General features: G+C 34.9%; 1 protein-coding gene across 1 annotated transcript in view; it reads left to right on the top strand.

Moving 5' to 3' along the window:
• The window catches only part of UBA6 (ubiquitin like modifier activating enzyme 6), an 81,805-nt gene that overhangs the window by 17,722 nt on the left and 38,669 nt on the right, over nt 1–25,414 (top strand). Inside the window, exons 6-16 of the mRNA XM_014860157.3 lie at nt 83–194; nt 5,505–5,585; nt 7,066–7,188; nt 9,006–9,129; nt 12,868–12,971; nt 16,041–16,103; nt 16,878–16,954; nt 17,532–17,598; nt 22,673–22,816; nt 24,171–24,238; nt 25,229–25,307. Of these exons, the coding sequence (XP_014715643.3) occupies nt 83–194; nt 5,505–5,585; nt 7,066–7,188; nt 9,006–9,129; nt 12,868–12,971; nt 16,041–16,103; nt 16,878–16,954; nt 17,532–17,598; nt 22,673–22,816; nt 24,171–24,238; nt 25,229–25,307 (1,042 nt within the window). The remainder of the gene's footprint in view (nt 1–82; nt 195–5,504; nt 5,586–7,065; nt 7,189–9,005; nt 9,130–12,867; nt 12,972–16,040; nt 16,104–16,877; nt 16,955–17,531; nt 17,599–22,672; nt 22,817–24,170; nt 24,239–25,228; nt 25,308–25,414) is intronic.

Genomic DNA, 25,414 nt, shown 5'->3' on the forward strand with positions numbered 1-25,414 from the left:
TCTGATGTCGTCAGTGTTCAAATTTGAGAGATTGAGTATATTGAATGAAAGAATAGTAAAGGTCATTTATTTATTTTTTTAGGGCGGAAGCTGTACTTCAAGATATTGCAGAACTAAATCCATATGTTCATGTCACATCATCTTCTGTTCCTTTAAATGAAACCACAGATCTCTCCTTCTTAGATAATTACCAGGTTGGTACCCCATTTTATATTAGATGTTATTGACAGATTCCAAGGCAAACCATTAACTATTAATATGGTATAACTAATTTAACCTACTCTTTTGAGAACAAAAAACTTTAGATTAAAAGACTTCCTTTAGAATAATATCTTTCAAATGCTCCATTTTAGGGAAAGGGCCTAAGAACTACTGACAAAGCAATTATATCAGTCAGCTGTTTTCACAATAATGTGCATTGAAAAACTGCCTAAAACTCAGTGGTTTATAGCAACATGCATTTTGTTTCTTTCCCATGCATCTGCATGTCAGTTGGAGTCCAGCTGTTCTAGACTGAACTTGAACTCCAGAGTGTGGGTTCTGCTCCATGTGTCTCTCTTCTGGGACTAGGAGGCTACCTAGGATATGATCTCATGGCAATAGCAGAAACACAAAGGTGTAAGTGCAGCCATCCAAGCACGTTTCAAGCCTCTGTTCGTGTTATTTCCATTAATATTCCATTGGCCAAAGCAAGTCACATGGTCAAGCCCAAAGTCAAGGCGCAGGAAAGTACACTCTGATTGTCCTAAGTCCATGGGCAAAGGGTGACGTATAATTTGATTACAGAGAAGTAAAAAATATGGATCAGTGGCCCGCCCGGTGACACAGCAGGTAAGTGCGCACGTTCAGCTCTGGCAGCCCGGGGTTCGCCAGTTCAGATCCCAGGTACGGACATGGCACTGCTTGGCAAGCCATGCTGTGGCAGTCGTGCCACTTATAAAGTAGAGGATGATGGGCATGGATGTTAGCTCAGGGCCAGTCTGCCTCAGCAAAGAGAGGAAGATTGGCAACAGATATTAGCTCAGGGCTAGTCTTCCTCAAAAAAAAAAAATATGGATCAACAATTCAGTCTACCTTAGGCAACCATAAATAACAACAAGAAGAATTTTCAGCACCTTGGATGTTCTAAAAGTGAATAGATGGACCCAGATTTTCCCTGTGGTGAAACTAAGATGTTACCCATTGTCTAGGAAGAAACACTCCTGTGTTTCTCCTCTACTCTCAATACTTCTGGCATTTGTGTGATCATATTTGTGTGGGTTTTTCCCTCACACCAAGCAATTCTCCAACTCTCTGGACACCTGGCTAAGTGTCCTATAATTCAATTCAGTTTTGACACTCTACCTGGAGATAGCATCAGATCCCACAGGTCACTCAGTCCCACAAGAAGTGCTCCCCTCTTCCCTTTCCAATGCCAGTTGCAAGTCCAGGTTATTACCTGTGCTTCTGAGGACTGGCTGTAAATCAGAGGTTCCCGCAACCCCTCCTCAGGTTCAATTAATTTGCCAGAACTCAGGAAAAGTTTACTTACAAGATTACCAGTTTATTATAAAAGGATACATCTCAGGAACAGCCAGATGAAAGATGTGCATCGGGCAAGGTGTGAGAGAAGGGGCACAAAGCTTCCAAGCCCTCTCCAGGTATTCCGCCTTCCTAGCACCTCCACATATTCACAAACCCGGAAGCTCTCTGAGCCCCTAGTTTAGGGATTTTTACGGAGTCTTTATCACGCAAGCATGAATGATTAAATCATTGGCAATTAGTGATTCAGTCAATCTACAGCCCCTCTCCCCTCCCCAGAGGTCTGGGAGATGGGGCTGAAAGTTCTGACCCTGAAGTCACAAGATCAATTCCCCTGGCAACCAGCTCCCATCCTTAAGGGCTTTCCAAAAGTCACTTCGTTAACAAGGTAAACTCAGGTGTGGTTGTTAGGGGCTTGTTATGAATAACAGAAGACATCCATTTCACCTTTATCACTCTGGAGTTATTTCAGGAACTGGGACAGAACTAAATATTATAACAAAAGATGCCATTCTAGCTCTTGTATAGGAAATTATAGGAGTTTTTGGAGCTGTGTGCCAGGAACCTTGGATGACCACCAAAATATGTATCACTTATTATAATCACATCACTCTTATTGGAAAAACTAGTGTAGTTTCCATTCTGGACTGGATAAATTGAAATTCATCCTGCTACAAAGATGCTTAGCCAGCCCTGGTGTTCTAGTGTTTAAGATTTGGCGCTCACTGCCGAGGCCCAGGTTCATTTCCAGGTCCGGGAGCTATACCACCCATCTCTGTTGTCATAATGTGGTGGTTGTGTGTTGCTGTGATGCTGAAAGCTATGCTAGTAGTATTTCAAACACCAGCAGGGTCACTCATGGTGGACAGGTTCCAGACTGAGACAGACTAGGAAAAAGGAGTTGGCTATCCACTTCCAAAAAAATTGGCCATGAAAACCATATAAATAGCAGCAGAGCTTTGTCTGATACTGCACCAGAAAGTGAGAGGATGGCACAAAAAGACCAGGCAGGCTTCCGCCAGGAGTTGTAATCTACTCAATGGCACTAACAAAAACAAAAAAACAAAGATGCTTAATAGACTTCCTTTTAAATGACTACCTGAGCTGAAAATAATGTAAGGGAAGTGCTTAGAAGCTAAAAAATGAATAAGTAGCTAAAAGAAGACCAGTGAACTGTTGATTCTGGGCACTTTCAAGGATAGAGTTTGCCTATCTCAGTAATCACGTTTCTTGGGAATTAATGGTCACACAGGAACAGAAAATACAAAATAGGTCTACATGAGAGAGAGAAATGGAATTGAGACCTACCCCTCTTTGTAAAGCCAAAATGTCAGAGAGCTACACCCTCAGTGAAAGGGTGGATGGGAACAGCCTTTGCCCATCAGAATAAGAAGCTTGTCTGTTTTTCTCTTGAGTGCTAAATGAAAAAATGAAAATCTCTAGGAATTCATAACCATAAGCCTGTCCTCACACAAATTTGGAGATCAGCTTTATAATTCTTTGTAGTCTACAATTTCCCAAGCTGAGAACTTAACATAAAAAGTAGTACTAAGCTGGTGATACACTAGAATACCAGATAGAAATAAAACTCTACAGATCTGGAGGAGTGTACCCTCAAGTAGGCCACAGGATATTCCAAAAATAAAACCCCTTTGAAGATCAATTTGTTACCAGACAAGGGCCCACTGCCTGACACACATAGAAGCCAATTCTATGGCACTGGGTTTTGAGAAAAGAAAAGACTTTATTGTGAGGTTGACTAGCAGGGAGACAGGAGACATGGCTCTCAAATCCATCTCCCTGATTCAGGATTTGGGGTAAAATTTAAGGGATTTGGGAAGGCAGGGTGGTATGTGGAAGCACAGGCGGGAGAGTTTTAAACTGGAAGGTCTTTAAGCAAGCAAGATCATTTGTGATAAAGCATGGAAAGGGGCTTTAACACTGGATCTTCCTGGACAATGGACCCCTTGCTTCTGAGGAGAGTCCAGCTTTGAAGTTCTGGTCATGTCCCGGTCCTTTGGTTCCATAGTAAGAAGATCTTTGGTTCCAGATGTTATTTCAGGTCAAAAGTTTCTCCTCTGTGTGTGCTCTGGCTACATGACTTGCACTTTTGGCTCGATACCCCCGATGCCCCTACAGGATAACTTTAACATTCTGTCTTTGATAAGATGGGGCCGGTTTAAACTGGTCTGTGGTTACAAGTTCACAATGCAAAATAACAAGACAGTATAAAGCAGTTCAGCATAATCAAGAGTCAGTGGATATAACAAACAGAAGAATTACACCTCCAAGAATTTCAGATAATAGAATTATTGGATAGGGGCTATAAAATATAGATGTTCAAACTGACTAAATCTTAAAAGAAGGGATTAAATATATAATATGGGAATAAGACACTATAGCAAACAATCAGGCAGATGTGATAAATAACCAAATAGAACTTAGAAATGAAAATATTGTATTGAAAATTAAAACTCAATGAATAGATTAAACATTGGATAGATAAAACTGGAGTAAGAATTAGTGAATTAAAAGATAGAGCTGAGGAAGTTATTGAGACTACAGCACACAGAAATAAGAAAATATGAAAGAGAAATTAATTGAAAGCTTGAATGTAAAAGTCCAATTCATGAGACTGGATTTCTAGAAGGAGAATATTAGGAAAAGGCAATATTCAAATAAATTATGCCTGAGAATTTTCTGGCATTGATGAAACACAAATCAGATGTAGTATATGCTGGCTCTAGGATTTGATTTTACCCTATTTACAAGCTTATAAGTTACCTTGTTACTGTTTCATGGATGTTGGCAGAAAAAATGGGATTTCTGGGTCATAGACTAAGGACTTTATTACTCAGAGTATGGTAAGAAGTATGAACATCATGTTTGCCTTGTTTCCTTTTGCCTACCCCTCAGATCCCACTAGTGCAGTACAGAGGGCTCAGTGGATGCCTGCACATTTAGTGGTTCCTTTAGAGGAGAGGAACCCTGAGCTTTGGGAACCTGCTATTTTATAGCAAGCAGTAAACAAGCCTGTTCCTGCTCGCAGAGGGAGACATTACCTCGTTCCGCAAGTTTGCACAAGGCAAATACAATCCTGAGAAATAGCCCAAGTAAAGAACAGTCAGAGCCTTGCATTCATGACATACCCAGTGAGACATATATAGTGACAGACCGTGAGAGTGAGAAGCACACCATATTCTAACCTAGATAGATAAGACTAAATTCACACTTGGCTATTTGTAGTGAAATAAAGTTATCCAATTCATGGAAACCAGCAGCAAGGAAGACTCCAGACTGAGAGTCTAGCTCTGCTCTTGCCACTTGATAATTGAATGACCCTAAGAAAGTATTTGACCCATATGAGTCTAAGTTACTTATGATAAAATTTGATTATAAAACCTTTTTTACTTATAGGGTGGTCATACAAAAATTAAATGAAGTAGATGTTGAAAATTATAATTTGCTATCTTTAACAATCTTGGTTTTACTAATGACATTGTTATAAAGCATAAGTTTGTTATATTGTGAATCTGTTGAATCTCAAGTAAAAGAAAGCTAAGCCAACTAATGTACCTCTTTAAAAATCTAATTGTTATCCCTTTAAGTTAGCATTAAATTGATACTCTGGTGACTAGCTTAGTATTCCCAAGGCAATAGCAAGTAAAATTTCCAATCACTTGGAGTACGTAAATACCACATAGGAGGGATATTAAATTTTGCTTCTAATTATGAAACCTGTTTTCGTAATTGAATTTAATGTGGGCATATTTTCCCCTGTATATATTATTTTTACTTTTGTTATTCTGTACTTCTGAAGGTATTAACCTTAGAATGGGTTACAATAGGATAGTATTTTTTTATAAGGAAAACAATGTATTTTTAGCATAATGCAAACTGATATGCTTCTGACTTAGAAGTTATATATTACCAAAATAATTGTGGATTTTCTAGTCTTTAATTTCTTGTATTTTTCTCAACAGTGTGTAGTATTGACTGAGATCCAACTTCCATTGCAGAAGAAGATCAATGACTTTTGCCGTTCTCAGCACCCTCCAATTAAGGTAATATTATCACTTAATAATGACACGTAGTTAAACAAAGGAAGAACACTCTCACTATTAGAATTTAGAGCTTTTCAGTGGGTTATATAAGATGCTCTTTTTACATTAGAACAATCACAGTAATATTTTTAATTTTGGCATCATATTCATTTCCTTTTTTTGTTTTGAGGAAGATTAGCCCTGCACTAACATCTGCTGCCAATCCTCCTCTTTTTGCTGAGGAAGACCGGCCCTGAGCTAACATCCATACCCATCTTCCTCTGCTGTATATGTGGGACACTTGCCACAGCATGGCTTGCCAAGCAGTGCCATGTCCACACCTGGGATCCAAACTGGTGAGCCCTGGGCCACCAAAGCAGAACGTGTGAACTTAACTGCTGCGCCGCCGAGCCGGCCCCCATTTCCATTTTTTAAAACTAAGATCTAGGGGTTGGCCCGGTGGCATGGTGGTTAAGTTCGCACGCTCCACTTCAGCAGTCTGGTGTTCACAGGTTCAGATCCTGGCCACAGACCTAGCAACACTCATCAAGCCTTGCTGTGGCAGCATCCCACATAAAATAAAGGAAATTGGCACAGATGTTAGCTCAGGGCCAATCTTCCTCACAAAAAAAAAGTTAAAATTTAAGATCTAAATCTGGTTTATAGGCAGATTGCCAACTAAGGAAAAATTACAATTAGAAATAGAAAGGATGATAAACATTGAGTTCATCATCTAAATTTAAATATGATATGATGGTGGTTTTCAAGAGGTTAATTGTTTTTTTCTTTTTTTAACAAATATTCATTGAGTAGTATGTACCAGATGCAATTCTAGGTACTAGGAATACATTAGTGAATAGGACATGCAGATTTTCCTATTCAAGAAAATTACCTTCTTGTAGGGAAGATACACAATAAATGAGCAGATAAGTAGATGATCTGTTTTCAAATAGTTTCAAGTCCTGTGAAGAAAAAAGCTAGGTAAAGAATAGAGTATAGGGGCTGGCCCGGTGGCACAGTGGTTAAAGTGTGCACATTCTACTTCGGCAGCCTGGGTATCAGCAGTTTGGATCCTGAGTGCAGACCTGGCACTGCTTGGCAAGCCATGCTGTGGTAGGCATCCCACGTATAAAGTAGAGGAAGATGGATGCGGGTGTTAGCTCAGGGCCAGTCTTCCTCAGCAAAAAGAGGAAGATTGGCAGCAGTTAGCTCAGGGCTAATCTTCCTCAAAAAAAAAAAAAAACCATAGAATGCTTAATGATGATGTGCTGATGTTGCTTCTAATTTTGTAACACTAGATATCCAGTCCCAAATACCAAAATCTGCGATTCCTAAACCAATTTATAGACAAATAAATTTATCCTATTCATAATTCACTTTATCTCCCAAAGGATATTCTTAATTATAAATGAAATTGTCATAAAAGGGCCTGAGAGAGTTGAGCTGTTTTTTTTTCTTTATATAAATAGATGAGCTTGAACTTGTTTTTATCATTTCACAGTTCATCAGTGCAGATATACATGGAATTTGGTCACGGTTGTTTTGTGATTTCGGTGATGAATTTGAAGTTTTAGATACAACAGGAGAAGAATCGAAAGAAATTTTCATTTCAAATATAACGCAAGTATGATTGTTTATGTGTATTACATGTATATGATTTTTTTAAGTTAATGTAAATAATATTTTTAAAAAGTGGTGTTAGCAAAATCTGCAATATTTTTTATTTTATGATATTTTAAGGTAATCATGAGGGAATATTTTGTTAATTTCTTGATTGCAGTATATTAAAACTCAATTAACTTTCAAATATTAAGTAGCTAAAAGTATTCTGGATTCCTTCAAACATTATTCAGTAATTGATCAACATTTGCTTATATCATAAATTTTAATTTTAATTTTGATCTATGTCATGTTCTCATGGGACATGAATTGTGAATCGGTGTTTACTGAACTGTTTATTGTGTCAGATCATAAATGTACTAAGTATGTCTTGAGTCACTCTGATTCCAGGAAGAGTTACACTTAAGTCACCATAGACAAAAACTTTTCTAATTTGTTGCATTTCTCAAATGTTATTTGGAGGAAGAAAATAAGTTTAAGAATTAATTAACCTTTATATCAAAAAGTCTCATTGTCTAACCACATTCTCTTGATATCCTATAAGCTTTTAATATTTTAATTCCCTAAAAGAATTGAAGAAATCATTATGATCCATTTTTAGTACTCTTCCTTTTTGGCCTAAATCATTAACTTTATTTGCACTCTTTATAATCAATTTACATTAAACTTCAAAAGAAGCCAGATATAAGGGAATGATAATATATTTTGACCTAATATTACTTGTGCTTCTATCCTTATGCTTTATTTTTAAACCCAATGTAATATTGCCTTTCTTACCCCTTTTTAAGAAAAATCCATTGAATAAATCATTCTGTGTATTTTTCTGCTTACAGAATGGTTTATTATTCAACCTTTTACCTTCTCTAGTTGTTTTTAGTTTGTCCCTGAGAATGTCATACAATTAGAATAAACTCCAAGGGATAGTACAGATTCTTGTATTGCATTTGTATTTTCTTGTATTGAATAGTGCAGGAAATATGGAGCTTATCTCTAATGAATTAGAAAATATCATAAATGTTCCCATTTAACTTATCTGCAGATTACCTCTCCTTAATAAAGTCCTTATGAATTCTATTCTTCTTGAGATATTAGCAAACTCATATTACATTAATTTTATCTACATGTTTGTGATCATAATTTTATTATTCCTATCCAAATTATTAAGCAGCAAAAGAATTATATTAGAATCTACGCAATTATCAGAGAGAGAGTGATAATTCCATTAGGTTTTTTGTAGATTAAATTATTGTCACTTTATTCAAGCAATATGTAGGATTATATGCAATTAGGAAATTTCCAGGCCTTTGACCTATCTCTTCCATCCTCTTTGGTGAAATAAGCCAAGTTTATCCTGATAAGTGGGGCTACACAATATTTCTTTACTTTAAAGCGTTGAACAAGCTTTAACTACCAGTTTCCTGGCTTTAAATCTCCATCCTTCTTTCTTAGATTTCTTTGATCTTCGAAGTGAGACTCTTATCACTTATGCACACAGAGTTTTTGTAATATAACTTTTAGACTTAGATAACTTTAAATGTTTTTTATAAGTCACAAGAATCTTTGAAGTATCTGAACTCCTATGTGGAATCTCTGAATATCTGCTCCAAACACAGAAATTATATTTTCAGCATTCAAAATAAAAAAATAATAAGTTGATCACTATTTTGTGTAAATTCTTTAAAGGCTTGCTGTTACTAAGGAAGGAGACGAATGGCTTGGAATTCTTATTGTTTTGAGGTTTGTCCTTTTTGTGTGAGATTCGGAATTTGTATGTAAAAAGAATACATAACTTGTTTTTTAGTAGGTAACTCTTATTTGTAGGCTAATCCTGGCATTGTGACTTGCCTTGAAAATCTTCCTCACAAACTTGAAACAGGACAATTCCTAACATTTCGAGAAATTAATGGAATGACAGGCTTAAATGGATCTACACAACAAATAACTGGTAAGTTGATATGTTTTATTAATTCATTTATGCTTATTATTCAGCCCATTTATAGTTCAAACACTATACTCAGTGTTGAGAATACAGCATCACCTCAGACAGACATGATCCACTTCTTGGCCTTGAAACATTCAGTCCAACTGAGGAGAAGTCACCATTAAACAGTCATGATGTAAAGAGAGTACAGGCATTCTTGAAACTCCAGACTTAGCAAGGAAAGCTGTCGAAGTTTTGGGACGGGCTGGTCCAGTGGCACAGCAGTTAAGTGCGCACGTTCTGCTTCTCGGCGGCCCAGGGTTCACTGATTCAGATCCCGGGTGCAGACATGGCACTGCTTGGCAAAAGCCATGCTGTGGTGGGTGTCCCATGTATAAAGTAGAGGAAATGGGCATGGATGTTAGCTCGGGGCCTGTCTTCCTCAGCAAAAAGAGGAGGGTTGGCAGTAGTTAGCTCAGGGCTAATCTTCCTCAAAAAGAAAACAAGTTTTGGGACAGGAGCAGTGGGGACAGAATATGTTGATTGAAATTTGAAGATTTCATTGGCTTGGGAAGGTGGTTAGAAGAATATTCTGTACAGAGACAAACAGTAAGAGTCAAGACAATTCAAGGAACTGAATGATACAGTATGGCAGCTGGCAGTGGGAGTTGAGATAAGAAGAGTTAACACAATTAGGAGGAAACTTTGCTATCTCATATAGGAAGGGAGCAAAGATTCTGACTTGGGCAACTTGTTTATTCACTTAGAGAGTGCAATAAAGGGAGCAGGTTTTGGAGCTAAGGTAAGGAATATGGTTTAGGCTTGTTGAGTGAGGTAGCAATGAAGTATTCAAATAGAGATATATGTTGTTCTTCAGTGGCTTGGATAAAAGGACTGAAAGGATATTATTGCAGGCAAGGTTGTGGGTTTATTGGCAAGAAGTTGAACAGTCTGGTTTTCTAAGATGGGGAAAGGTACTGAGGCCAGAGGTTTGAGGAGAGTTTTTAAACTCATCTTGAAAAATAGAAAGATTATCAGGCATCATTTAGGGCTCATCTGAAGTTGAAGATAATAAATTTATAGCAGCATTAGTCTGCATAGTTTGTGATTTTCCTCCAGCCATGTTTTAAAGAATTAAAGACAGTGCTAGACATCCTGTAACTCAAAGACTGCATGTTTACACCTGTTCAGGTGATTTAGTTTTATCTTTAGGGCATTTGAAAGTATAATTAAGTGATCAGTGTATAGACTAATAAATAGAATTGCTTTTTTTTTAATGACTACAAAATGGATCCTAAGGAGAGGAAAAATCAGTCCCTGTTAAACGAAAAACTTTGGATCTATATCTTTGCATCTTGAATAAAAAAGCTATTGGATTTTGTTTCCCAGACTGTATCTAAATATCTAAAATACAGCTTCAGCTCATTGATATTAAAGAATTTTTATCTGTTTTTGCAAAAATTGTCTTAACTGATCATTTGGGATTATCATTTATTATTTTGGGATCCATGCAATGGATTGTGGTAATGGATCAGAATCTTCAGGCTACATATAAAAGGAGGAGCCACTGAATATCAAGGGATGAAAATAAAGAAAACCCACATTTTGTACCCGAAGTTCTTTGGGCGAGGAGAGAATATTTAAATAGAGTGGCTGTTTATGAAACTTTATTTCTTAACATTTATTAATTGGCACTTACTGCTCTGAGGTAATTTTCTGTTACCTGAAAAATATTTTTAAATAGTTAAAATAATACATGCTTGTTCTAAATATATGTATGTATATATGTTCAAATAGAGTAAAAAATGAGTACTATTTCAGGTCTCCTCCCCTCTCCAGAGGTAATAGCAGCTAAGTTTGATGTTTGCTGACCTTTTCTCTCTACTTGATACCTAAGGCTTGTGTGAAGAGAGGCTTACTGTTTGTTTGTTTATTTTTGTGAGAAAGATTGGCCCTAAGCCAACATCTGTGGCCAATCTTCCTCTTTTTGCTTGAGGAAGATTGTCCCTGAGCTAACATCCCTGCCAGTCTTCCTCTATTTTGTATATGGGACACTGTCACAGCATGGCTTGATGAGTGGTGTATAGGTCTGCACCCAGGATCTGAACTGGCAAATGTTGGTCCACTGAAGCGGAGTGCATGAACTTAACTGCTGGACCACTGGGCTGGCCCCTTATTTAATTTTTTAAATAAGCAAATAGTTCAAAAATAATAAAGGGTAAATTTTTACAGTGAAAAGTTTATTGTCCACCTGTGACTCCCCCTCACTTCTTACTCATCCACTCTTCTTATTTATCGTGTATCCCTCCAAGGTTTCCTTTTGCTTTTTTACATACAGGGCAGCATATTATACATCATGCTACCCTTTTGCCTTTTCCTTGAACAAAACATCTAGATGATTTTCTCACAACAGTAATTGCCGAGCATTCTTTTTTTCCTTTAAATTTTCTTTTATGGCTATGTAGTATTTCATAGTATTAATGAAAATGGTATCACAGTATAATTTTAATTTGCATTTTATGTATCATGAATGAGATTAAGTATCTTAAGTTTTAGCGCTATTTGTTTTTCCTTTAATGTGAATCATCTATCCTTTGACCATTTTCCTGTTGAGGAGTTGATGTTTTTTTTTTTGGAGATACAATTGATATATGACATTATAGTAGTTTCAGGTTTACAATGTAATGGTTCGATGTATGTTTGTGTTGCGATATGATCACCACAGTAAGTCTAGTTAACATCACCACATATGATTATAAATTTTTTCTTTTGATAAGAACTTCTAAGATCTACTCTCTTTAGTAACTTTCAAATATGCAATACAGTATTATTAACTATAGTCACCATGCTTTACATTACATCCATATGACTTAGTTATTTTGTAACTCAAAGTCTGTACTTTTTTTACCTCCTTCACCTTTCAACCTGTTGAGTTGTTGATCATTTTCCTAACTATTTCTTTGAACTACTACTATGTAGGACATATTTTCTGGGGTTTTTTTAATATGAGTTGCAAATATTTTTTTCTAGTTTGGCATTTTTCTTTTGACTTTACTTGTAATGGATTTTTACTGTGCATTTTTTTGTATTGATATATAGTCAAATTTTTCATTTTTTTATTCTTTGGCTTTCCATTATTTGAGTCATAATTAGAAAAGCCTTCTTCACTCCAAAGTTTTAAAGGATTTTTGTTCCTCCTACACTTTTATCTAATAATTTTTTTGGCATCTTTTTTGACGTTTAAAACTTTTATCCATTTGAAATAGATACTTTTCTAGATGGCTGCTTTCCCAAAAGATTTATTGAATTTGATCTTACCTTTTCCTCACTGATTTCAGGTACCACTTTAAATGTATCTTATGTGGGTCTATTTCTGAATTCTCTAATCTATTCAGTTTGTCTGTCTGTTCATGAGCCAGTACCATACCACACTATGTTAATTATTTTTAGTTGTATATAATTGATATCAATATATTAATTATTGAGACCTTATAGAATATTTTGATATCTAATAATCACTTCTCATTACTTTTTTCCCCCTTTGAGTTTTCTTTGCTATTTTTGTTAAAGTCCTAAAGTTCACATTAGAAAAATAATTTGTTTGGTTCCCTACACTTCCTCCCACCTCCATCCCCAAAAATATTTATACCAGGATTTTCTTAATTTTGTAAATCAGGGAAAATTAACAGCTTTATGATGATAGATATTCAAGTTTAAATGTCTATATGTTATATAATGATTTTTTAATTTTTTTTCTTTTAGTGGTGTCACCATTTTCTTTTAGCATTGGTGATACTACAGAGCTGGAACCTTATTTACATGGAGGCATAGCTGTCCAAGTTAAGACTCCTAAAACATTTTGCTTTGTAAGTATTTTTTTTCTGCTTAAAAAATATTTCTTTACAGAAGAAGAATGGCAGAAGAGAAGAAAGTAATAAATAAGTACCCAGTTAACTAACAATGAACTAACAGAAAAAGAACTCAAGAACTCAATCCCATTCACAATCGCAACGAAAAGAATAAAATACCTTGGGATAAACTTAACCAAGGAAGTGAAGGATCTATACAATGAAAACTACAAGACTTTCTTGAAAGAAATTGATGACAACATAAAGAGATGGAAAGACATTCCATGCACATGGATTGGAAGAATAAACATAGTTAAAATGTCCATGCTACCTAAAGCAATCTACAGATTCAATGCTATCCCAATCAGAATCCCAAGAACATTCTTCACAGAAATTGAACAAAGAATCCTAAAATTCATATGGGGCAACAAAAGACCGTGAATTGCTAAAAATCCTGAGCAAGAAAAACAAAGCCGGCGGAATCACAATCCCCGATTTCAAAACATACTACAAAGCTACAGTGATCAAAACAACATGGTACTGGTACAAAAACAGGTCCACAGACCAATGGAACAGAATTGAAAGCCCAGAGATAAAACCACACATCTATGGACAGCTAATCTTCGACAAAGGAGCAGAGGGCCTACAATGGAGAAAAGAAAGTCTCTTCAACAAATGGTGCTGGGAAAACTGGACAGCCACGCGCAAAAGATTGAAAATTGACCATTCTTTTTCACCACACACCAAAATAAACTCAAAATGGATCAAAGACCTAAAGATTAGGCCAGAAACAAGTCTTCTAGAAGAGAATATAGGCAGTACACTCTTTGACATCAGTTTCAAAAGAATCTTTTCGGACACTATAACTCCTCAGTTGAGGGAAACAATAGAAAGAATAAATAAATGGGACTTCATCAGACTAAAGAGCTTCTTCAAGGCAAGGGCAAACAGGATTGAAACAAAAAAACAGCTCACTAATTGGGAAAAAATATTTACAAGCCACTTATCCGACAAAGGATTAATCTCCATAATATACAAAGAACTCACACGGCTTAACAACAAAAAAACAAACAACCTGATCAAAAAATGGGCAGAGGACATGAACAGACATTTCTCAAAAGAAGATATAAATATGGCCAATAGACACATGAAAAGATGTTCATCATCGCTAATCATCAGGGAAATGCAAATCAAAACTACACTAAGATATCACCTTACACCCGTTAGATTGGCAAAAACATCCAAAACCAAGAGCGACAAATGTTGGAGAGGTTGTGGAGAAAAAGGAACCCTCATACACTGTTGGTGGGAATGCAAACTTGTACAGCCACTATGGAAAACAGTATGGAGATTTCTCAAAAAGTTAAAAATAGAAATACCCTATGACCCAGCCATCCCACTACTGGGTATCTATCCTAAGAACCTGAAATCAGAAATCCCAAGAGTCCCTTGCACCCCTATATTCATCGCAGCATTATTTACAATAGCCAAGACGTGGAACCAACCTACATGCCCAGAAACTGATGATTGGATAAAGAAGATATGGTATATATACACAATGGAATACTACTCAGCCATAAAAAAAGACAAAATTGGCCCATTCGCAGCAACGTGGATGGACCTCGAGGGTATTATGTTAAGCGAAATAAGCCAGTCAGAGAAAGACTAACTCTATATGACTCCACTCATAGGTGGAAGTTAACATGTTGACAAGGAGATCTGATCTGTGGTTACCAGGGAAAAGGGGAGATGCGGGGAGAGCACAAAGGGGGAAGAGGTGTACCCACAACATGACTAACAATAATGTACAACTGAAATCTCACAAGGTTGTAATCTATCATAACATTAATAAAAAAAAAAGTTAAAAAAAAAAAATACCCAGTTAACCAAACAGTTAATTTAAAGACCAAACAGATTTTGTTTTTTAATTTGCACTCACTTTGATGGAAATTGTATCTGTCTAAGGAAATAAACCAGCATCCCCCAAAAAATTTACAGCTAGAACACCGTATGCATATAATTGAGGCATATGTTACTTCAAAGAAACTACACCTTCCTGAATCATCAGAGTTAATCATACTTCTTACAACTTCCCAAGACAAAAGATAAAACTAATATATATTTGACATTATTCAGTTATTTACATTTTTAAAGTAAAAGAATGTTTATTTTATTTATCATACTTGTTAATCCAGATTTTTAAATTTCAAGAAACAGTGTATATGTCGGAATGGTAAAATAATTCCTGTAAACTGGCATTGAAAGGAAAATAAGTATGTGAATGGAGAGAATGTGGAGGCTACTTGTATCAGAGAAAAAGAAGTCTCCTGCTCCTTAAATCCTTAGGGCACTTCTCTGTGTAGGCTAATACATCTCTATTTTTTCTTGCAAGTTCTCAAGGATTTAACTTGATTGCCTTTTCTTTTCCAGAACAATTATTAACTATAGTCCTCTAAAAGGCTCTGTCCAAACCAAAGTTAGAACAGAACAAGATTAAAATACTGCAGCTAGTCAAATCTGCCCTTGCATTACTTTCTCTTGTCACTATCCCAACTTTAATTAGATAATTTACACCTCAAGTAAATTTCAGATTGGGTGGGTGTTTTGGGTTTTTGTTTCGGGGATGGGGGGGGTTGCTTGTTGATTGGATTTTTGTTTGTTCATTTTTACACCTTTGTGTGTTCTTTGCTCCACATAGAAAATTTTAACTTTGAGTATTTATTCAAGTCTTGTCAGGTATAACAAGGCTAGATAACTTGATATCAGAAAAATATGTTAGCTTTTCTATTAAAAGATAGATTTTTTTCGAGTATACAGATGTTTTCACCAGTTCTCAAATTTGCTATGTGGAGCAGTTTATTGCATTTAACGTTAAAGAAGTAAAGTGTGGTAATAAGACGAGGAATAACGGAATGGTAGCTATTTTATATTTTGGTTAAAACATACTGGCCCAACCTTATTTATTTCAGACCTTTGAGAGAGATCCATTGCTTTTAGTGCTCTGACCTATAACAGTATATTTTGTCAAGTAATCGCTCACTTGCTCTGTAGTAATAGTTTGGGGGTTTTGTTTGTTTTTTCTGTTAGGAACCATTGGAGAGGCAGATAAAGCATCCGAAGTGCCTTATTGCAGATTTTAGCAAACCTGAGGTAAATAAACACTTTGTAGGTTTGAGAGAGGCAACATAATCGGGGATGGGGATTGGTAAGTGAAAAGTTAAAATAGAGTAACATGTATATACTTTTCTGTTAGATTTTTTTAATAAAGGTTGTATTCACATATACAAAGTTGACTCTTAAGGATTAAAAACAGGAATTTATATCATGAAAAATGTTAGAATAATAGGAAAAGGTTTTACTTTTATAATGATTTGCTAGCTTTGATGGTTAAAAGGCTATTTCAATTATTTATACAGAGGCAGTCTTACTAAAAGATTTTCTGAACTATGTGGAGTTTTACATAATTAATATTTCTTTCAAAAAAATTTTGGAAATGCATTTTTTTAAATCACTGGATATAATTTTGTAGCAGTGAATGTATTTGTGATGAGGAAAGAATTGTATTAACAGTTTCCAAATTTGTAAATGTTGATAAGGAAAAAGGACTGGGTGAGCTGCTACAAATATTTTGTTGCTGCTGTTCAGTTGGTGTTGCTCTTAAGTTTCACGCGGATGACTTAGTAAAAACTACCACCACCTGGGACTGAAACTTGGATCTGTTGCTTAAATATAGCTTTATGTTCTTAAAGTCAAGTCGACTTCTCTAACCCTCACCTTCCTCATCTGTTAAAGAGGGATAATCGTATTAACCTAATACGTTTATTGTAAAGGTTAAATTAAATAGTGTTTTAAAAGCATTAGCACTCTGCCTGGCACATATGAAGCACTCAGTAAATATTGACCAATTTTTAATGTTCTAAACAGGCATCTTTACAGATTCACACAGCTATGCTTGCCTTGGACCAGTTTCAGGAGACCTATAGTCGCAAGCCAAATATTGGGTAATGTTCTTTGTTTGAAATAACTTTTTTCTTATTGTAAAAGCTGTGTTTCAGAAATTATAGAGTAAAAAAATTTTTAAATAACTAAGCCCCTGGTAATTGCAACACTACTAGATACACCAAACTGTATAAACATTTATTATGACCTTCTGGTCTTTTTTCTGGTGGGAGTGGAGAGATCAGTTTATAAAAATGGATTATACTAAATAAGAATTTTCCCATTTTGAAGTCTTCAAAAGCTCCAACTTTTTAAGACAAGTCTGAGAATTATTGAATTATGAATCCACTGTGTAATTTTTTACCTTCTAGCCTATTAAGTCAAAAGTACTGTTGCGAAAGGTGTTTGCCTTGTGTATTTAAAACTAGATCTTATTTATATACTGTCTTTAGGTGAGCATGATTTTGAAGTAATGTATTTAATAAGTCTGTTACCTTCAAGCCAGTGAAGTACTTTGTGCCACCTCTGGAAAAACTTATAAATTTTTAAACTATTTCTTAAATTTTCAGTTTTGAATATGACCTACTATTTATAGCAATTGATAAAATTGAAATTAGGGTCCTGTGTTTTGAATCCTAGATGCCAAAAAGATTCAGAAGCGCTATTGAAACTAGCAACATCAGTAAGTGAAACCTTGGATGAGAAGGTGAATATTCAAAGTTATGACCACCCAAAAATTTGTAACATCAAGGTTCTATATATTGATATTCTCTTGTCTTTCAAATCTTTGCTTTGCTACTTATTGACTCTGTGACAGTAGGCAAGTTACTTGACTTCACCCTGCTTTAGTTTATATAAAGTTGTCAGCTTTTTTATATATTATCTCTTTTATACATTGTATATTCACATCTCTTAATTGCCTTCTGTGTGTCATATTTGGACATAGTTGGACATTGTTATGGTACCGGTGCCTGCCAGCCAACAGTTTCATTTTAGCAAATATCAACATAGGAGTGTTTGTGCAATTATTTGAAAATTTTATTCTTTTTGGTCTTATTTTATAAAAATGAAGGAGAAATGAAAGTCTTAATGTTAGTAGTAAGAATAATATCTCATATTTTATATAGTTAAAACAAATATAAATATGCTGAAAACAGTGGATCTCTAGCCCCAAGTGAAAGACCTTTTATTGCTTATTTAGTAGTTAGAGAAAGGTATGAAAAGCTAGAAATAGATTGTTGAAGTCTGTAGTTAGAAGGAAGGACATGATTAGAGTTTATCGAGATAAAACTGAAAGTAAATTTCACCCCTTTTAGGTGTACACTTAGTTACACAAAATTCTGTACACAGTTAATTCACCTGTGCACAATGAATTCAAAGTGTACCATCATGTATCTACCACCACAATCAAGATACAAAAATTTCCACAATGCGAAAAAGGTCTCTCATGCTTCTTAATCATCTCCCTTTCCCCCAGCCAAACCATGGCAACCACTATAGTTTTGCCTTTTTCAGAATGTCATATAAATGGAATCATGCAGTATGTAGCCTTTTGAGTCTGGCTTCTTTTACTAAATATAATGAATTTGAGTTTCATCCATGTCATTGCATGTTCATTCCATTTTATTGCTGAACAGTATTCCATTGCATAGATGTGGCACAGTTTCTTTGTCTCTGCACCACTTGATGGGCATTTAGATTGTTTCCAGTTTGGGCAGTTATTAATAAAGCTGCTACAAACATGTACATACAGATTTTAGCATGGACGTATGTTTTCATTTCTCTTGAGTAGACATTCGTAGTGTATTACAGAGTCATAAATACAGATATGTGTCACTTAACATCGGGGATATGTTCGGAGAAATGCTCGTTAGGTGATTTCATCATTGTGCAAACATTATAGAGCATACTTACACAAACCTAGATGGTATAGCCTACTATGCCCCTAGGCTATAAGGTATTAATCTTATGGGACCACCAACATGTATGCAGTTTGTTTTTGACCACAATGTCATTACACAACTCATGGCTGCACGTTTAGTTTTATTAGAATCTGCCAAATTGTTTTGTAGAGTAGCTGTACCCTTTTTCAACTGAAATGTTTGAGAGTTTCAGTTGCTCTTCATTCTCTTCAGCATTTTGTATTATCTGTTTGATTTTAGCCATCTTAAAGTGTGTCTATTGGTATCTCATTATAGTTCTAATTTGCATTTTATTAATGGCTACGAATTTGAGTATCTTTTCATGTGCTTATTTGCCATTCATATCTCTTCTTTGATAAACTGTCTTTTCAAATTTTTGCCTATTTTTTTAATTAAATTGTTTGTCTTAGTGATTGAGAGAGTTCTTTATATATTCTGGAGATCAGGCCTTTATCAGATACGTGTTTTGCAAATATTCTCTTCCAGTCTATGGGTTGTCTTTTCATTTACATTCATTAGAGTATCTTTTGAAGAGCAGAAGTTTTTTAATTTTGATAAAGTTCAATTGATAATTCTTTTGTGGTTTATGCATTTTTTTAACTCAAAGTCACAAAGCTTTCTCCTGTGTTTTCTTTTAGAAGTTTTGTATTTTTGTGAGTTCATTTTTGTGTACCATGCAAAGTATAGATCAAGTGTCCATGACTGTGCATTTTGAATTTGTTATGTACAGTTTTGTACTTTGGTGAGTTCATTTTTTTACCTTGCCAGGTATAGATCAAGGTTAATTTTTTTGTATATGAATATCTAGTTGTTCTAATTCTAATTTGTTGAAAAGATAGTTCTTTCCTTATTCAGTTTTCTTGGCATCTTTGTCAGTAATTTATTGACCACATATGTGTAGGGCTATTTCTGAACTCACCGTTAACTTCCATTAGTTGTTTCTGTCGTTTTGCTGGTACCAGCCTATCTTGATTACTGTAGCTTTATAGTAAGTCTCAAAATCAGGTTTGGTCTCTATATATTCTTCGGAGAGAGCTTAGAATTATGATATTCCCTGAGTTCTTGAATTTTTTTGAAGCCTTTATACTTGAAAAGCAGCTTAGCTGGATGTAAAATTTTAGGCTCTTACTTTCTTCAGTGATATCTTGCTTTGTATCTTCTTCTTGAAAAATACTATGCTGGCTCAATTTTCTTACTCTTATAAGTAATCTGATCATTTTATTGAGTCTCTGTATATTTTTTCTTCTGTATATTTTCATCCCTAAAGTCTAATAGTTTTACCTAGTTATGTCTTAGGGTTGATTATTCAGTTAGTTTTCCCGGGTTCACCATGAGCCCATTTTGGTGTGTAGATTCAGATTTTCTCTTATTTATTTCTCCCTTTTGGGGGATGTGGAATGGATTATTTTGCTTCTTACTTATTAAATTTCTGATTCAAGGTGGAGTTTTTTGTGTTTGTTTTCCCATATCTCCAAATGTTTGTTAAGGACACATAATTCACTCAGTCAAATTTTTTCTGCCTTCTGATTAGTTTTGGGGAGAAATTTTCAGTAGCTAAAATGTTTGGATTCTAATTTTCTGTATCCTTCTTATATTAACTTGGTGTGGTGAACTGATTTTTCTGATTATTTTTTGGAAAGAGTAAGGTTTTGAGTGCTGTTTTAGATTTCTCCTTCTAGAAGCTCTCTTCTCTCAGGATACTGAAAAGGAGTTTCTTTAATAGATGATTTTTTTTTGGTGGATAGGTGTGTCTTGTGGATCGCTTGGATTACTGTCAAATCCTTAATTTCCCTCACTTGCTTCCTTCTTTAGCCCTGTCTATCAAAGGATGTCCCCCCTTGCTATTTACATCATTCTATCCCAGCGAAGTTCTTTTGGCCATAGTCAGTGCTGAGATCTGCAAGATTTTGTACCTGCATTTAATATTTTTTGCACTTAGTGTGGGAGTTGGTTTTCTCAGGATGATTTTAACTGTGCTTTGTCATCATTAGGCCTTTCATTCTCTTTTCTTTGGTCACATACTTCCTGCTCTCTGCAGGTTGGAAGCAAGATGAACACCAGAAATAGTTCTGTTGGAGTTTGGTATTTATTTCTCTATTTACAGTAGTTTAAAGTTTGTAATAGTCTGTTTCCTAGTAATGATAAAGAGTCCTACCACTGGTTTGTTTCTCTTCCTATGGATATGTATCCTTTTTTGGAGATTACTAGGGAAATTCAGATTTCGGCCATCGTCATTTTCCTAGGTCAACCAAAAATACCCTAGATTTCTATTTTTGTTTGTTTATTAAAAAAATAATAGAATCTTAGGAGATAGTGTAACCTAATGGTAAGAACAGAGCTGTGGAGTTGGACTTTTCACCATCAGATCCTGGCCTCAACACTTACTAGCTATAAAACCTTGACTAAGTTACTTAATCTTTCAAAGTTTCGTTTTCTAATTTACATGATAGGAGTTATATTACATGAGGACTTGATACACAATTCACATAGGTGCTCCATCACATTACCTGCTTCTATTAGCATCTAGTCATTGTTTTTAATGTTATCACTACCACCAATATCTCTGCATTCAAAAATGACACAGTTTAGGGGCCAGGCCACTGGTGTAGTAGTTAAGTTTGCGCACTCTACTTCAGCAGCCCAGAGTTTGCTGGTTCAAGCCATGCTGTGGCAGCATCCCACATACAAAGCAGAGGAAGAGTGGCATGGATGTTAGCTCAGGGACAATCTTCCTCCTCACCAAAAAAAAAAGGCAGAGCCTAAAATCATAATCTGTCTGAGTTGAGGTTAGTGCTAAATAGTTGAAAAATAATGAGATACAGAAAATTGAAATGGAGTAAGTGGAACAGTGAACAGAGAGTAACCTCTTTTTATATTATGGATATCTTTGAAAATGTAGTAAAATCTTTCCCTTTTTCACCCTAAATGCACAACTGCTGTTATTTTACATAGCATTTCAGGAGATTAATTGAGCCCTGCTTGAATCTTAAGTGTAAGATTAAGGCTACTAATGTTGAAAGAATAAGAAGAGAAAGAGAAGCTAGAGTTCATGAAGAGGTCTTTGTTACAAATAAAAAATTGCGGTAAAACAATAGCACCAAAATCCAATTCTCCAAAATTTCCTTAAAAATACTAATAAATCTTATTTTGAGAAACATCATTTCAGTTTTTAAGTATAACATGAGAGCTTTATGATGATTGGGTCTTAGATTAGTATGCATGGGCGCCATTACTCTGTTTTTTTAAATTATTTTATCGAGGTCATAATAATTTAGAACATTGTGAAATTTCAGGTGTACATTATTATCCGTCAGCCATTACTCTTTTTTTAACTATCTTTTTAAACAATGTTTTGCTTCATTGTTTTTCACGCTTTTACTTTTTATTTACCACTTGAAGCACAAACTCATAGTTCTTTATCATTTTTTATGGATCATTTTATTTCTATTTTCATTTACCTGGGTTCAAGATTTTTCCATAGTTTTCATTAAAACAATTTTTTTAATCCTAGTTTTTTATAAATATTGGCTGACATCACAGAACTGTTCTTTAACAAAAACTGTAAATGGTAGATAGTCCAGTTAATTCTAAATGGTGCCCCAGTGTAACATGCAGAGTCAAAAAGCAGAAATGGGCAAGTACTGGTAAAGAGAAATACTTCTTGAAGTAACTATCATGCAGTTGAGTCTTTTATTATGAGATTGGGACTTTTTTAGGACTTAGAAACTACTTAGTAGGGAAATTGAGTAGCTTTTTTTACAAGTTAAGCTGTAATAATTCTCACATTACATCATTGAAATTTTGTGTGTCCTGTGTGAATATTGTTAACATTACTGTCTTTCATGGCTTCTGTTTCAGCCTGAAGTAAACGTTGACATTGTGCGTTGGCTTTCTTGGACTGCTCAAGGCTTTTTAGCCCCACTTGCTGCAGTAGTGGGAGGTATTGCCAGCCAGGAAGTATTGAAAGCTGTGACAGGAAAGTTTTCTCCTTTGTGTCAGTGGGTTAGTTCTGTATTTTAATAATTTTTTATGTTTGAGTTTGAATTATCCATCCATACAATGAATGTCTGTTATGAATCATAATATATGATTAATATTTCATAAAAGCAACCTTAAAATATTTTTTGATGCCTGAGAGAGATGCAATATGCCACCAAAACTTACTTCTGTAATTGCAACTGAAACAAGATCACTTGTTGAGGCTATTCAGATATAACCCAGAGTTTCATTCTAGGATGTAGTTTTTTTATTTGTGAAAGTGAGGGAATTAATTTTCTATCTTCATACTTAGTTTCTGAGTCTATTAGCTTAACATTGATGGGCTCTCAGGACTCTTGAACTGCTCCATAAAATCATTTGTCATCATGAATCTTCAGATTCCCTTCCTAGATATGACCTTCTAAAGGTAAAAAGCATAGAGATGGTGTATGTTTGAGAACTCTATAAACATCACAAGATAGAATAAAAACTTTCATTTCTGTTACCAGAAGGAATAATTGGCAGAGGGTATCAAAGGACTCTCTTCAGGTTCTTTCTCTTTTGAAACACTTTAAACATTTTAAAATAACGTTTTTTTTTTTACATTTTAAAAAGTACCCACATAATGCTGTTTTGCTGCTGAATTATTTAGTTTATTTTAACACAGAGTACAAGTTCAGTTGTAAGTGTCTGGCTTAGATACAACTTAATAACATGGGAAATATAACTTAATTATGTTATTAATGTAGAGTCTATGTTGTTATAATTAATAACCATTTGGACATGTTGAAGTTTAGCCACCTAAGTTACTTAAATGAAAATGAGAGTGAGACTCAGTTCTTTTTTCATTAACTTTAAACTAATTCTGTTTGGTATTTTTCAAAATGCTAAAGTTGTGGCTTCCTAGATCATCTCCTTGGCAGTATATGTAATTGTAAATGACATAGCATACACGCAAGCTGGAAAAGAAATACAGACTATGTACTTCCTTATCAATAAGTAATCAAATTACTTATTCACACGTAGCTGAAATTGAATAGAGCCTCCAGGGTTTTTAACATAGTTATAAAAAATATATTTGGAGGTGAAATTTCCTTTTGATTATTAAAATTAGAATATATCATCTTTAAGATGGCTAAGTGACATAACTCAAATTGTATCTCTTAACAATTCCTTTGGTTTTAAACATTTTTTAATGAAAGAATATAGTATATATTGTATTAAAAAGTTATATTTTTTAATCTATGATTTTACTCTGAATTGACATTCTTGTCATTGTTTTTCCTTAATGATTATTAAATAACTACAGATGAACTACTTTTTCTAGCAATTTAAATTTTATACATACTAAGTTGTATTTTTACCTTCTATTTTTAAGTTATACATTGAAGCAGAAGATATTGTTGAACCCCTAGACAAACCTGAACGAAAAGAATTTCTCCCACGGTAATACTGAAATTTCTGTTGCTTTTTTCTTTGTTGTATGTTTATAAGACACAACTAGATTAAAAGAGTTTTTGTCTAAACATGCATTTGTTTTAGATAATCTTTTCTAACTCATTTACTTCTAGAATTATTTCTTCTCTACTTAGAGGTTGTCTTAATAATGCCATCTCTCTACCACTTTATAAATAACAAATGTAAAATTTTAAATGTGTATCATGAGGATGGTTAGCATTCAAAATACCATTCTGATGTTAGATGAAAACAATTGCTATAAAATATATGAGTCATTCTTCACCTTTTTGGGTCACAAATCCCTTTGAGAATCTGATAAAAGCTTATGCGTTCATTCTTCCCAAAATACACATAACCCAAAGTTCTGCCTTCAATTTAAGTGAGTTAACAGCTCCAAAGCCCATCCGTAGACTTCTCTAAGAACCTTTATTGAAAATCCCTGCCTTAGAAAATTGTTTTTTCTAGATAAACTGAAGTCACCTTTACTTAAGTCATTTGGACTTAGGATAATAAGTCAAATGGAAAAAGGAAAAACTGATTTCTTTATGGAGTCTCTTCTCTTTCAAATAAGATAGTTTAGAGGCCAGCCCAGTGGCACAGCGGTTAAGTTCACATGTGCCAATTCAGTGGCCCAGGGGTTCGAGGTTCAGATCCTGGGTGCAGACATGACACCACTTGGCACGCGATGCTGTGGTAGGCATCCCACATATAAGGTAGAGGAAGATGGGCACGGATGTTAGCTCAGGGCCGGTCTTCCTCAGCAAAAAGAGGAGGATTGGCAACGGATGTTAGCTCAGGGCTAATGTTCCTCAAAAAAAACAAAAATCAAACAAGATAGTTTATCTGTTAGGTTGGGGGAAACACTTAAAGAGTATTCTATTTAAGTACAACATTAGATTGGTATTAACAATACTGAATCTAATCTTAATAACATTTTTTATGCCTTTCTGTTGTCTTGGTGTGTGTTATTTTCTTCAGAGGAGATAGATATGATGCCTTAAGAGCCTGCATTGGAGACACTTTGTGTCAGAAGCTACAAAACCTGAATATCTTTTTAGTAAGTATGAATAATGATGAGAATAAATACTGCATTCAACCTGCTGTTATCTATCATCAAGTCAATTTATTAAAACAAACTTAAGTCTAAATAAGTACAGTTCCTAA

The sequence above is a fragment of the Equus asinus genome, chromosome 3 (assembly GCF_041296235.1).
Source record: "Equus asinus isolate D_3611 breed Donkey chromosome 3, EquAss-T2T_v2, whole genome shotgun sequence".
In the NCBI taxonomy this organism is placed as follows: domain Eukaryota; kingdom Metazoa; phylum Chordata; class Mammalia; order Perissodactyla; family Equidae; genus Equus; species Equus asinus.